The sequence below is a fragment of the Cucurbita maxima genome, unplaced genomic scaffold (genome assembly GCF_002738345.1).
Source record: "Cucurbita maxima cultivar Rimu unplaced genomic scaffold, Cmax_1.0 Cma_Scf00002, whole genome shotgun sequence".
Classification (NCBI taxonomy): domain Eukaryota; kingdom Viridiplantae; phylum Streptophyta; class Magnoliopsida; order Cucurbitales; family Cucurbitaceae; genus Cucurbita; species Cucurbita maxima.
Window position 1 is genome coordinate 4544797 of NW_019272018.1, and position 13749 is coordinate 4558545.

General features: G+C 37.1%; 3 protein-coding genes across 6 annotated transcripts; 2 read left to right on the forward strand and 1 right to left on the reverse strand.

Moving 5' to 3' along the window:
* Positions 1-688: 688 nt before the first annotated feature.
* Positions 689-3238, forward strand: LOC111497613 (deSI-like protein At4g17486). 2 transcript variants are annotated; one of them, XM_023148448.1, is made up of 4 exons: positions 689-1147; positions 1858-2145; positions 2572-2652; positions 2735-3238. In XM_023148448.1, the coding sequence occupies exons 1-4, from the start codon at positions 994-996 to the stop codon at positions 2938-2940; spliced, it is 729 nt and encodes a 242-aa protein (XP_023004216.1). In that variant the 5' UTR covers positions 689-993; the 3' UTR covers positions 2941-3238. The 2 variants fall into 2 exon arrangements, with proteins under 2 accessions (XP_023004216.1, XP_023004226.1); XM_023148458.1 differs by having other exon boundaries at positions 697-1147; positions 2801-3238.
* A 632-nt stretch (positions 3239-3870) lies between these two features.
* LOC111497590 (acyl-protein thioesterase 2-like) lies at positions 3871-6595 on the reverse strand. Of its 3 annotated transcripts, none has more exons than XM_023148432.1 (10): positions 6445-6595; positions 5749-5851; positions 5540-5654; positions 5420-5456; positions 5237-5306; positions 4973-5077; positions 4735-4885; positions 4561-4643; positions 4366-4459; positions 3871-4286 (listed from the first exon to the last, which is right to left on the reverse strand). In XM_023148432.1, exons 2-10 carry the CDS (start codon positions 5777-5779, stop codon positions 4214-4216), a joined length of 759 nt encoding a protein of 252 aa, XP_023004200.1. In that variant the 5' UTR covers positions 5780-5851; positions 6445-6595; the 3' UTR covers positions 3871-4213. The 3 variants fall into 3 exon arrangements, with proteins under 3 accessions (XP_023004200.1, XP_023004208.1, XP_023004193.1); XM_023148440.1 differs by having other exon boundaries at positions 5749-5847; positions 6445-6590; XM_023148425.1 differs by lacking the exon at positions 6445-6595 and adding an exon at positions 6381-6399 and having other exon boundaries at positions 5749-5847.
* A 2506-nt stretch (positions 6596-9101) lies between these two features.
* LOC111497581 lies at positions 9102-13022 on the forward strand. The gene is made up of 7 exons (XM_023148414.1): positions 9102-9455; positions 9557-9695; positions 9861-10080; positions 10169-11105; positions 11427-12058; positions 12660-12835; positions 12979-13022. Exons 4-7 carry the CDS (start codon positions 10698-10700, stop codon positions 13005-13007), a joined length of 1245 nt encoding a protein of 414 aa, XP_023004182.1. The 5' UTR covers positions 9102-9455; positions 9557-9695; positions 9861-10080; positions 10169-10697; the 3' UTR covers positions 13008-13022.
* Positions 13023-13749: the final 727 nt, after the last annotated feature.

Consider the following 13749-nt stretch of genomic DNA (forward strand, 5'->3'; position numbering starts at 1 on the left):
TAAAAAAAAAAAAAAAAAAAAGCTATGCTTTACTAATGCATTTGAAGGATTGTTTAAAGTTAATTCCTGCCCACCAATCAAGGAGTGTCACATGATTATTATACATATTCAACAAATCATGTCTTTACCCATCTAACAACTTTAATAAATTGCAGCAATTCAAATAGAAATTATTTTGGGAAATTAGGGGTGGCCCACTAATAAAACACAACTCTCTTTAATATATAATTAAAAAAAAATATAGCTTATAAAATAATTAATTACTAATTTAGTTGTGAATATCTATAATTCAATTAGGTATTCAATTAGGTATCAAGACCTGTTATGAATCTTTAAACTTTTAATGGTGTATTTAACAAATTTTTTATCTATTTGGTTTATATAACTATTTTATTTTGATTTTTAAAAATTATGTTTTAAAAAAAAAAAAAACCTTGTTTTTTGTTTTTGTAATTTGACTTTTGATTCAAAATTTATTTTAAAAAAATGTAAAATTGATGGCAAATGCATTGCAGAAAAAAAAAAAAGAAAGAAGAAATTTAAGCTTAAAAAAGTTTGAGGAAGTAATTAGAAGGTTTGAATAGGTTGGAGTTGTTATATTTTACCCTAACAAGTCATTTTCCAAAAACAAAACCATATATTTAATTATTTTATTTAGCAGAGTGAAGCACAATATTATTTATTTGGGTGTGCACCAAATCGAACGTCTGGGAGCCCACCTATTCGTTTATCTTCGTTCTCATTTGCCACTTTTATATTATTGATGTTTCTGTTAATAATTTCTTCGAAATTCCTGAGCTTTTTCTTTTTCCCATCTCGCCGGAGATCGACCCTACTTTCTTTTATTCCTGTTTTTTCTCCGATGGGCAGAGAAGGGTAAGGTAAAAAGGGAAGGGAAAGTAAAAGTTGGGAGGTTTTCTTTCTAGATTTTCAAGTTCAGATTCATTCAGGAAAGATATTCTTGCGAGAAAAGAAAAGAAAAAAAAATTGAAGATGGGAGCAGAGAGCACCTCGGAAACGACCCCCGTAAGTGGAGATTGGAACGAGAAATACGAGACCCAGGTGGTGTTGAACGTTTATGATCTCACCCCTGCCAACAATTATTCTTATTGGTTTGGTTTTGGGATTTTTCATTCGGGTATTGAAGGTGATTTTCGTATCTGCTTCTGCCCTCTCCCCCTTTTCTCATCTTCCTGATTTTGTTTGGTGTTTGGTGCACTCTTTATGTTTGTTAAAATGCATCTGATGCTCTGAAGAAAGATTGTTCAAACCTTCCTCCTTTTTCTTTTGGAATTTCTTCAAGTATTTGGTCTACAATGGAACTGAATCAAAATTACAGAAGATTGATTTTAAACATCTTGTGTTGATGAATGAACTCCGAATCATCTTCCATTGTCTGGATTGGTTGATCTGAAGCTGGTTCTGGATGTGTGGAACATTTTCAATGAGGTGTTGCAAAATCTTTTCTTGTAGTTGCCATTGAAATATCCGGATCATCAGGGTCAGCGAAATCAGATTTTGTAATGTGGGTTGTTCTTAGAATCTTCGAACTGTTGTAGATCTTGTTTTCTTCTCTGATTAGCCATTGAATATTTGGAGAGAAATAAAATCTCTTAAGTTCTGTGTGTGTTTGTGTTTCTGTTTATGCTTGTTTTAGGGATAAGAGGGGGTTTGGTGTGATCTCATCATGTTTTTAAGATTGAAGCATTTTTGGATCAAAAGAAAGGCTTCCAACTAATGTAAAACTTAATTTATGTATGAAATTCTTGATTATAAGTTAGAATTTTCAAGTCAATGTTATGGCTATTGTGAACCTAACGTGTGAATTCATTTAAGTATGTTTGGTGTTGATCACAGTCCACGGTAAAGAGTATGGGTTTGGAGCTCACGACTTCCCTGCTAGTGGAGTTTTTGAAGTAGAACCAAGGAGCTGTCCGGGTTTTATATACCGATGTTCTGTCACGTTGGGAAAACTTGATATGCCTCCCTCTGAATTTAGAACGTTCATTGAAACTGTTGCCTCTGAATATCATGGAGATACATATCATCTTATTTCCAAGAACTGTAATCATTTTACTGATGATGTCTCAAGCAGATTGACTGGGAAACGGATACCTGGATGGATCAATCGGCTCGCTCGGATGGGTAACAGTTTTATATCTTGAGCTCTCTTTGATTTCGACCCAGCACACCATTGTTCACTTCCTTTGCAGTCATCTTTTCATTGAATTCCTCTTGCCATTATGTTGATGCCATTGAAACCTATATACTGCTCCTTTTCTAAGAAAACTTGAATAGAAACTTCGTTTTTTTGCATACTTTTCTGCTTGAATCGATTTTCCTTCCAAATATGTAAAAGAAAAGTGATGATGGATTGTTCCTTAATTGTTCCATTCTCAGTCTTTACTATGATGCAAATAAAAGAACGAATGATGATAGTTTACTGTTGTAACTTCACTCGAACACATTCGATGGGCATGGATGTCGCCCGTTTGGCATCGAACTCGATCTCTGCATGCATTTGCAAGCGTATAAGTGAATTCTGCTAACTTCTTCTGGTGAAAACTTCAGGTGCTTTGTGCAGTTGTTTGCTACCTGAAAGTCTTCAAGTAACTACTGTCAAACAATTGCCCGAATACCACGAATACTCAGGTTTGTGGTCTTTTACTTGAATGTTTTATTTTTCCTCCTTGGGTTGATCTAGAACTTGTGGTCTGATGCAATACGTATGTAGTTAAAAACTTGAATCCAACGAAGTATGCTGTTATAAGCATTACCATTTGGGGTTTGTTTCCTCCAGAGGAAGAATGTACCACCGGGTCTCCGTCGCTCGACACTCGACTGGTCTCGGCAGAAATTGTGGAAGATGAAGATAAGCGGCTGCTGACAGTATCAACTGGAATCACAGATGTTGCTTTCGTCCCAGAATCTCACAAGTGAAAGAGAGCAGAGAGGCAGGTCTCTTCTATTGCTTGCAAATCGCATCTCCCATGCCCGCGCCTAATGATCTTGTCTCCATTGCAAAAGTAAGAACTGTTTGGCTTCTTTGTATTAAATGTTTGGGAGTAGAATTGTTTTTATTCCGTAGATAGTGTTACTTCAGCTTTAACTGGCCCAAAGAGACATAGAGATCACTTTGAATGTTGTTTTGCTTCCATATCCTTTGAAATGATCACAGTATTGCCTCGATTTGCAAAACAACTCCCAGTTTCAATGTTATATTATGAGTTAAGTTACATATTGGAGCTCTGATACATTCTTAATAAATGTGGCATAAGAAATAACATTGTGCTTTTTCTATGTCTAATAAAAAAGCATCAGATATGGCAAAAAAATCAAGTTGCAAATGCAATGATTTGTAGAGCTCAAACATCATATACATACAAATTAGAAAGTTTATAATATTATGAACAAAATGTTAATTGGTAAAATAATTCTTGTAATAGTTTAACAATTCACCGCTAGTAGATATTGTTTGTTTTGACTCATAAGCAATATTTAAAATGAGAAAACTTTCCACACCTTTGCAAGGAATGTTTCGTTTTCTTCTTCAATCGATATAGGATCTCACAATTCACCCCCTTAGAAACTAACGTCCTTGCTGACATGCCACTCGATGTCTGGATCTAATACCATTTGTAACACTACCAATAGATATTGTCTATCACCGTTAGCCTCACGATTTAGAAATGTTTTTTTTTTCTCTTCAATAGATGTGAGATCTCACAATTCTCCTTTATAAACATGTCACAACCTGTGTGCGATAAAAAATTTTGTATAACCTCAAGATAAACATAGTATCATAGGGATTACCAAAAGAAATTTTCTCATTCATATAATAATGTTTTAAAAAGGGAGGAAAGTTGAGTATAATCAGATTCATCGTTCATCTCACAATAGTTAAGGTACACAAATTTGAGACAAAACTGTCTGATGGAACATGAAGCAAAACACGCAGGAAAATGATATATAGTGAAGAGTAACAATCAAGTGTAGGATACAGTAATCCAAATTCCATGGGTCAGGGTATCTCTGCAGCTTCCAATCTTGGTGTAAAAACCATATCAAATATAGGTTCAAAAGGAATATAGTATAATATATATATATATATATCACGCCAAATTTGTTCCCAGTAAACTGTAGGGCAAAGAATTTGTCTAAACATCATAAGTAAAGATGGTGCAATCTGAAGAGCTTTCCCTTCCTCCTCCCTCTATAGCCCCAACTTTGAAGTTAACCAGGCGCAAACCTCATCCATCTCTTCAGGAACGGTGTAGTGCCCAAGTCTGTAAACAAAACACGACTCGATATCAAACAACACGTTACTTAGTTTCTTGATTTTAACACACACACAAAGTCACATACGTGTTGTAGGATTTAAACGTCACGTCTTGAAATCCACATGAACGTAATGCCTGTGAAGATTTCTCTCCAAATTTATAAAGAACCACATCATCAACTGCAACACGTTACGTTTCACACCAAACCATTATCAGAAATACAACAACCTCTAATTTGTAACGTAATATTCTGCATGAACAATTCTAAATTCATAAATACCTTTGCCATGACATAGCAAAACAGGCAATGATCCTGCTCCACTATTACTAGCTTTCATCTCAACCATCTTGCTCTTCAAAGTCCTGGAATCACCATGATAACTCGTTAAATGAAGCTTTATATTGATTTTAAAAGGATCAAAGATTGTCCAGATGACAGAATTAAGAAGCCAACTTTGAACATGGAAGCCAGCCACTAAGCCCCACAACTGCACTCAAATTGGCTGGATAAGGATTGCCATTCCCATATTTTCCCAGTGAATGGCAGGTCGCTGAGTAAAGCGCAGTAGCTGCTCCCATACTGAACCCTCCTACAGCAAGCTTAACTGTAAAAAAGATTACAGCAGAATAACGCCAACAATCAGTAGAAAAAGCAAAAACAAATAGTATTTAGAAGGGCAAGAGAAACTTACTGTCAGATGGCTCTGTTGATAACAAATATGCAACGTGAGCGGCTGAAGCATCCAACCCCTCTAAGTCATCTGGACCATCTTCTGAAAGATCTTCCACATCAAACCCTGGTTTAACAAGAACATCAGTCTTGAATATATAAGATATCAGTCTTGATGCTCTTGTTATTGTAAAATACATAAATAATAACTAGACTTTGCAGCATGAAGATCCCGGTTCGAGCGACGTTGAATAATTAAAGGAAAAGGGATTGCAGTAAAGCTTACAAGCAGTAGAAGGGAAGCCACCAAATAAAGCTATCGGTCGAGTAGGTGCAGTTGGACATATCCATTTAATCTGCATCAGTAACTCCAAGTTTATATCACACTAAAGAAACAAGTTCATCTTCCCACCATGGAGAATAGCAGTATAAATGCTTCTAAATAGTTTGATAAGCTTCATATTCTTACATTTGGTAGGGGAAGGGTCTCCAAGAGCTGCGACCAGCTGTCGAACAAAATCAAAACATTTCTAAACATAATAAAAAAAAATTAAGAAAAGAACAGAAAGAAAGAAAGAAAGAAGAAAACCTTGCGCCATTATCACCAAGACCATGAAGCCAGACAACAGTAGCTTGGTGTCTTCCCTTGGGCCTCACTACGTGGGTTTTACCAAACTCAATTGCCTTTCTGGCAGTTTTAACACCTGAGGAGACATGATATAATCAAGCAACAAAGTTCAAGCTTCCACAAAACAATATAATGTACAGAGAAGAATGCAGAGGGATAAGTCCATTGACCAGAGACAACGGAAGAGCCAGCAAAACTCATATTCACAGTACAAACGGCCAAGTGAACCGCCACCTGAAGAGATTGCCTCACAATGGATCCTGCCGTAGCTACCTATGCCAAGAAATGGGAGGTGTCGGAATTGCTTTGAGAAACTTGCTGAATTAGAAATCATCCCAAGGACCAAATCTCCTCAAACACCATCCAAAAACAATGCAACCACGCCACTTTAATCCAAGGTTAATAATTCATTTCATCCTTTCGACTAAAATTTCCATGATTCAGTCCCCTTTCAACCATCCAAGGAAGAAAGAGTCGAGAATGAGAGAAGAGGAAATGCAATAATAATAGAAACTATCTCAAACTGAGGTCGTTCAAAAATAAATGCATTTCAACCCAACCCCATGAAATTACAACAATTTTTCCCGCATGACTAAATCCCAAGAGCAGCAAAAAAGAACCCCACAAAGTCCTCAAAGAAACCACCAACAGAACACAACCCAAGATTCAGAAACGACTTCTCACCATCACCAAACCATCCCATCCCCAAAGAGAAACCAAAAAACCAAAAAAAATGAAGCCTCGTGTATTTCATTCAAAAAAATTCAAGAAAACGAATCAAAAGAGGAAAAACATCAACAACCCATGAAGAAAAAATTTATCTGGAGGCAGAAACCAAAAGGGTATCGAGGAGGAAGAAAGTGAACCTGGGTGAAGGAGCCCGAAGTGGGTGTGCTTCTGGCTATATTTTCTTGTTGTCGTCGCTGTAGTGAATTGATTGTATCTCTTTCTACCACTCTGGTCTCTATCTCTCAAAGTTTCGTTCTTTTTTCTTTTCTTTTTCCTTTTCTTTTGGAGGGGTTTGTGGCGTGTCCCCGCCTCGCCCGGTCCGCACTTGTAGTTTTAATTGGCATAGCTACAGCACTGGGCTGGGGAGTGCCCAACTTTCCCTGCTCGGCCTCTCGGGCCCCCTCCATCGCCTGCGTGCTACACTTGGGCCTTGACCTTTTCCTCTTCTTCCCCCAAAACGGTATCACTTTCACAACCTTCGCCACCTGGCGTGTATCCTTATCTCTTTGCATCTGCCGTCCTAATCGTACAACGTTTTAGTAACGTTCTTTGTGTTTTGAAAAACAAAGTGTAAGAACTCGGCCCAACTTAAATATAAAATTAGTTCAAGTTGATATCTCAAAAGTATCATATCTCAAACTTTCAAATTTTCAATCGATTTATAGTTGACTTTTTTTTTATATTTAAAATTCTTGTAGGCATGCCTATATAGTTACTTTTATGTTCTTCAATTGATCTAGAAACAATTGTTAAGGGACCAAGCTCCATTAATTGACTTTGAGCATAAACTTTCATGAATCTCTACGAATCTTCACAATGATATGATATTGTCCACTTTAAGCATAAAGTTCCATGGTTTTACTTTTTAGATACTCAATTTCTTACTTATATATACATGATCTTCCTTTTTCTTTTTATCCAAAATGTGTCTACTTCTCTCCATAATGTTGAACAATATAAAAACTGTTACCAAAGATGCTTGAGAATACACGACAGACAGTATAGAGGAGGAGGTTGAAAAACGTTTGTTTGAGTTATTTTTGGGTGTATAAACAAGATACACATTTTCCTTTCACATGAAAACGCCTATGGTCATGCCTTTAGTTGCCCCTCAAGCAGCTTTTCAATGAAGCCACCACCACCACCACCACCACCCCAGCTTGCTTCATTCATCATTCATCACTTTTGTCAACTCTTGGGATTTCAAATCTCTTCTCCCCACGCCATTTTTGGCTCCTAAAGCAAAGCCTGATTCTCTCCTTAACTGAACAAAACCAATAGAATAGCATTTGTATATAAGAAGATCTGCCATTCCTTTCTCCTTCCATTCACCCCCAACACTACTTCCCCTTCACAATGCATAGGTCTTCAAGCACGTCTCGAAACTTCGACGAGCACTCAGTCGACATGCCACCGGGTTTCACCAGCTCCCCACCATTGAAGAATGAAGCCCCTGATCTGTTGCCACTGTTCAAGATTGATACCCCCAAGAAAGAAATGGGGCCACATTTTAAACCTCCTGGACATAATGCAGTTCATCTCATTCCTCTCATTCTGCTTCTCTCTGCTTTAATCCTCTGGATTTGTTCATCCTGGTAAATTTTGAGTACACATCCATAATGTAACTCATTACTGCTTTATGATTGTTGGTTCAAATAAAACTGCACTCATTCTTTACGAATGAAAACTGAAACGTGTATGATACGAGGAGTTGTTGGCTTGAAAGCAACAGATAGAAAAGGCATAGCGATATGTATGAAGTTTATAACAGATTTAGGAGAATATTGTTTGAAAAGAGGCAAAGCTGGGTTGATTATGATCTATGAAATTGGTAGATCAGGGAGAGAGATTAACGTGTATCTCAAGGTAATTTCAAGCTTTAAACGCACACATCTCCAAACTTTGCCCTCTCAACAACACCTCATTTGCTTTCACCCTACTCAACCTCCACATTACACAACTACTTGCTTCACTCAATCTACTTTTGAGTATTTTTGTAATACCGCAAGTCTACCGTTGGTACATATTGCATCACGGTTTTAAAACGTGTCTCCTAGAAAAAAGTTTCCACATCCTTCTAAAGAATATTTTGTTTTCATCTCCAACCGACGTGGGATATCACAATTCACCCCTTTCAAGGCCCAGCGTCCCTCCTGGCACACTGCCCGGTGTTCACTTCCCTTCAGGGTCGAGCATCCTCGCCAACACACCGCACGGTGTCCATCCCCCTTCGGGGCTCAGTGTCCTCGTTGGCACACTGCCCGGTATCTACCTCCCTTCGGGGTCCAGTGTCCTCGCTAGCACACCGTCCGTTGTCCACCTCCTTTGAGATTCAATGTCCTTGTTGGCACACCGTTCGTACCGTCGAAACTAACCTCTTCCTATGAACAAATTTTTGTATGAAAAAGAGAGAATAAAAAAAAAAGCAAGTGTATAGTAAAAGTTGTCTGAGTAGTCCGCATATTTTAGACATATTCTTGTTTAGAGAAAGACAAAGACAAATCTTAAAAAGATTGAAAAAGGGAAAGAAAGTAGAGAATGGATAACTATAATATCACCGATGTGAGCTTCAAAGTTACTGATGTGAGCTTCAAAGTTACTGATGTGAGCTTCAAACTTACACACCCATTCACAACAGCCAACATGTTAAGCCTTCTCATTCAAGTCTAACAATATTCCAATTTTGGATCGTTTTATTCTCTCCTAACAGACTATGTACGGTTACCTACAATATTGATATTAAACAAATAGATCGTATTAATATATTCAATGAAATGAGTATAAACAATTTATAACAATTACTTGAGAATTTCATAAAATTTAAAAGAACTGTGAGAAGTGATCATAAATATTATGATTTGGTGGCCAAACCTACCAAATTTTTAAGCATTTGCCTAGATGTTTGGTATATGATTTGGCTAATGAAATTTGATTATATAAAAGATTGGAAAGTTTTCATTTTTTTCCTCCACATCTCATTGCATAAATTCCATTTTAATTTGACCTAAAAATTAATTTAATCCATTTTCCTCAAGAACTTGATTAAAACCCAGAAATTTCAATTGGGTATAGTGCTTGCTTTGAAGAAGAGAATGATGAACAGGCAATTTCCAACTCAACAAGCTATTCTTGGGCTGTTTGTTGCCAAGTTGAGCATAAAAACCATACCATTATTCTTTGTTTATTTATTAAGTTTTATTTATTTATAAATAAATATTTGATTTCCATTCTTTTTCTGGGCCTTCGTAGTATGGCCTAAAAATTAAAAGCAAATCACGCTTAATTATCCAATATAAGGACCGACACAAAATTGAAGCACAAATTAGATAGAAAGAAAGAGGGTTGTGACGATCCTGGAATAACAATTGTCTCGCTGCATTTCAAAAGGGTCAGTGAAATTCGTTTCCTTTTGCTTCCTTCAATTCCATCTTCTTTTCGCTTCAATCTATATTTCCATTTTCAGCACTTCCTTAAATCTTGATGCTCTTTCTGATGCTCATAATTTTCTTTCCTTATTTCTTTTTCTTGTTTTTGGGGGTTGTTCGTTTCTCAGGATGGTGTTTGGTTGCTCAGAAAGCAGTGGAAAACGTAAGGGAAATCATGGGATTGGATGATATTGTACAAAGAAATCGATAATAGACTAATCAGTTTCGTGAACTTGTTTTGATGAATATTTTGTGTTTTTATGGCATGATCGAGGAACTATTCAAGATTTTGTTCATTTTTCCTTCTCTTCCCCTCTTTCCAGCGAGCAGCCTTACTGAAATTAGTTTGTGTGTTCTTTCATTACATTTTCTGATCAACATAGAGGGTACTTTTTGGTATGAATTTTCTTTTGATTTGCTTTTATCTGTTCTGCAGCATGATTTTATGAACAGTATCGATGATGGTGCTGCTTGATGTCTGATATTTTAGCGATTACAAAAGGCATTAGTATAAGCAAACACACAAAGAAAACGAAAAAAAGAAAAGAAAAAAGAAATCGAATTGGAGGCTGTTTCGTGTTGCTTTCGATTGGATCAAGACCTGAAAAGACTAAGCTATTTATAATTTTGACATTCCAATGGTAGAATTATAGATGATAAATGGCTTAAACATTTGGGATACTCTCCTTTTCTGTTGATCTTTTATTCCATTTCTCTTTTCATTAACTTTTTGCAGAGTGAATATGTTTATCTAAACTATAAGTCTTGGAGAAAGAGTTTTAGTTTTCATTCTCATAGTTTTGGATCCTCCTATATTGAATTTTTGAGTGATGTGTAGTCTTTGTACAATTTTTCGGATATTATAAATTTCCGTCCTTCAATCTTGAATGATGTCAGTTTAGCTTCAACTCGTGTTTTCTTTAACTCTGATAACAGATTTCGATTAGTAATTTGGGATACACATCATGAAATTCAAACACGGGAGTAAGCTGAAAATATTGAGCAAGAAGAAGGTGCCTTTAGGACCACAATGTTTGATGGAAGCGATAAGAAGCAACGGTGCCAATTACATAGTTAGACATGTTAAGTCCAAGGGTGGCAGCAACCATGCTATGGTGGAGCAGGTGTCTCAAAAGGTCATCGTACCCTGCCACACTCATTTAGATGTTAAAGGGGCTTGGGCTCCTGGTGATGTTGTAGAGGTGTTTGATAACAACTCATGGAAAATTGCCACAATCTCAGAGGTTTTGGGAAAAATGCACATTCTTGTCAGATTACTTGGATCCTCTCAGGAGTTTAAAGTCAGAAAAACCAATATCCGGGTTCGACAGCCATGGGAAGATGATGATGGTGCAAGGGTTATGGTTGGAAAGGTACTATCATCTATCTACCTTTTCTCCACAGTGTTACTTTTTGTTCTATTAGGGGTTATGAATTGTAAAACTTATCATATATGGTGAGGAGCTTGATGTCGTTGTTGAGTTCATTGTGTTGCTGAATGAGTATGCACTAATGTCTTTTGGCAACATTCGCATTTATGTCTTACTTAGGAGTCATGAACTTGCATTAGCCTTTAGATTATACATTTTAATATACAAAAAAAAAAACATCAAAGCAATTTTCATATCATATTTTCTTGCAGTTTTCACGTGTTGATAACATTATAAGTGAAGAAGTGAATCTTTTTCTCGCAGGGAAACCAAAATTCTAATGGAGGGAAGCTCCATGCAAATCAACTTTTGAACCACAATCAAAATTCAACCTCTCAAGTTCAGAAGACAAACTCAAGGACCACTCTGTGGAAAAAAGATGACGGTTTTGCTGTTAGGAACAAAAGAATTCAAGATGGCCACAATGTTGGAATTCTGAAGAGATCAACAGATTGCTCGTCTGGAGCATTTTATGGAGCGAGCCATAAAGTTAGATTGATTGAGAAAGACGGGCGATATGTTAAGGTGGTTGCTGCAAATCCAACGAAGTTACCTGAACTGCAGGTAGGTCCTGTTTCATATCTTAGAGATTATCTGGGTGAAAGACGTAGGCCTGAATCTCTAAATCGCAGACATGGTGGGCATTTGAAACTGGATGTCAAGGGTAAAGAACCAGGTAGTCCGGTTCGAGAACTAAACGATGGAGATAGCATTATGTGCTCTGTTGGTAGTTGCAGCATCAGTAGTGACAACTCAAGTGAGATGCCTTGTGATGTGTCTGCTGCTGTGACTGAACAAATTGCTTGTCACTTCCCTGATGGTCGATCACCTCATCATTCGGGATATGAAGGCCACTGCCTCCCTACCAAAGAAGAATTGTCTGCTGAAATTCATAGGTTAGAGTTACATGCCTACCGTTGCACTATCGAGGCATTGCATGCATCAGGACCTTTGAGTTGGGAACAAGAAGTATTGATCACAAATCTTCGGCTTTCACTTAACATATCGAATGATGAACATTTAATGCAGATAAAATATTTAATCTCTGCAGATACCAGAATTCCTATTAAATGATTGAGAAATAATTCTTTTGCTTCTCTTTCATATATATGCTCCAGCTCTGTTCTCATAGTGATTACTTCTCTTATGTTTTTACAGTACCCATTTCTGATATAAACTGAATGTACAACTTAGCCAACAATTGAATCATTTTAAGCTCATTAGTCCAAGTCAATGGATTCATTTTTGCAATTGTATGATGAAAACGTTGTTATAGATATGTTGATCTGCTCAACCATTTGGAAACAACTGAGATGTGCTCAGAATAAGAACATTGTCATTCTGACACTTAGTTTCGAAAAATATGTAGTAATCTTGTAGACAGAGATTGTTGTCTGGAAACAATTTGACACTGTGAGCCATGTTAATTAGAACTGTTTGTGATGACTGAGCCAATGTTTTCATTACATGGCTCCTCAATACATTTCTCCATTTCAGGGTGGTTAAGATCAAGACTGGCGTCGACTTCTTCTCGATGCCAAGCGATGGCGAATGCCAGGGAGGTTATACTTTAAACCTTTCTGCGGTGCTGTATATTCAACTTGGTACTCGAAATCAACTGCATAGCCACCACACCACAGACAACAAATATTTGGCTTCATATGTTAAACTTGGTAATGTAATCCACTTGACCATGTCACTGATACATCGTATTCAACCATTTGTTTTGAAATGCTTTTACTGTTGGATATTGTTATTACCTGGGATTTGTTTTAGAGTGTACTTTGTTTTTATGGTTTTTTCCTGCTGAAAACAGCATCTAAACCAGAGGCCTTAGGTTTTTAAGAGGTTCGCCATACTAGAGGTCCCATCTCTAACAGCAGCTGAGATTCAAAGTACCTAATGAAACAGAGGAGCTCTTTCCACACAACCAACCCAGTAGCCCCCATTTGATGATGATGCCCTTCCAATCTTCTCAATTATGATAGTTTCTCTCTCTTAAACAGAAGAAGATAAACCAACCCACAACCCTTTTTTGGCCAAATACTTTATTCATAAATCAGGACCAAGGAAACAATCTCACAGCTCGATAACAAAAAAATAACAAATTGTTGAGAGAGAGAGAGAGGGAATGCAGATTGGCATCTTGAAAAGTAGCCAACTAGTCCTTGCATTTTTATAAAACAAACAAAATGGAAAAGGAGGGAGTGAGAGAGAAAGAGAGAGAGAGAGAGAGAGAGATGGGTTCTGTTGATGGGAAGGTGAATTGATTTTAATTTTGTCTGTAAGATCTTAGGAAAAAAGGGGTTGATGGGGATGAACCCTACAAGAAAGGCCATAGCATTTATGGGGCACACCAAATCCTCTGCTATTGGCTCATTTGCAACTCTTCCTGATTGGCATTCCCATGTGATCTTGCTCCCTCTGTCACACAGACACTTACACACACAGAGAAAGAGAGAGGTGTCACCTTCCAACACCTTCTCACATTCTGAAATTAGCCTTAGCCTCTTCTTCATTTCTTTATCGCAACTTATCATCATCAACAACAATGAATTCAACCAACCCCTTTATATCTATACACAAA

Coding starts and splice junctions, on each gene's coding strand:
- LOC111497613 (XM_023148448.1), top strand. CDS start 994: ATGGGAGCAGAGAGCACCTCGGAAACGACCCCCGTAAGTGGAGATTGG. Junction 1,148..1,857: donor TTTTCATTCGGGTATTGAAG/GTGATTTTCGTA, acceptor TGTTGATCACAG/TCCACGGTAAAGAGTATGGG. Junction 2,146..2,571: donor CAATCGGCTCGCTCGGATGG/GTAACAGTTTTA, acceptor TGAAAACTTCAG/GTGCTTTGTGCAGTTGTTTG.
- LOC111497590 (XM_023148425.1), bottom strand. Junction 5,457..5,539: donor CTTGGTGATAATGGCGCAAG/GTTTTCTTCTTT, acceptor TTTGTTCGACAG/CTGGTCGCAGCTCTTGGAGA. Junction 4,460..4,560: donor TTTGCTATGTCATGGCAAAG/GTATTTATGAAT, acceptor AACGTGTTGCAG/TTGATGATGTGGTTCTTTAT.
- LOC111497581 (XM_023148414.1), top strand. CDS start 10,698: ATGAAATTCAAACACGGGAGTAAGCTGAAAATATTGAGCAAGAAGAAG. Junction 11,106..11,426: donor CAAGGGTTATGGTTGGAAAG/GTACTATCATCT, acceptor TTTTTCTCGCAG/GGAAACCAAAATTCTAATGG. Junction 12,836..12,978: donor GGCTTCATATGTTAAACTTG/GTAATGTAATCC, acceptor TGCTGAAAACAG/CATCTAAACCAGAGGCCTTA.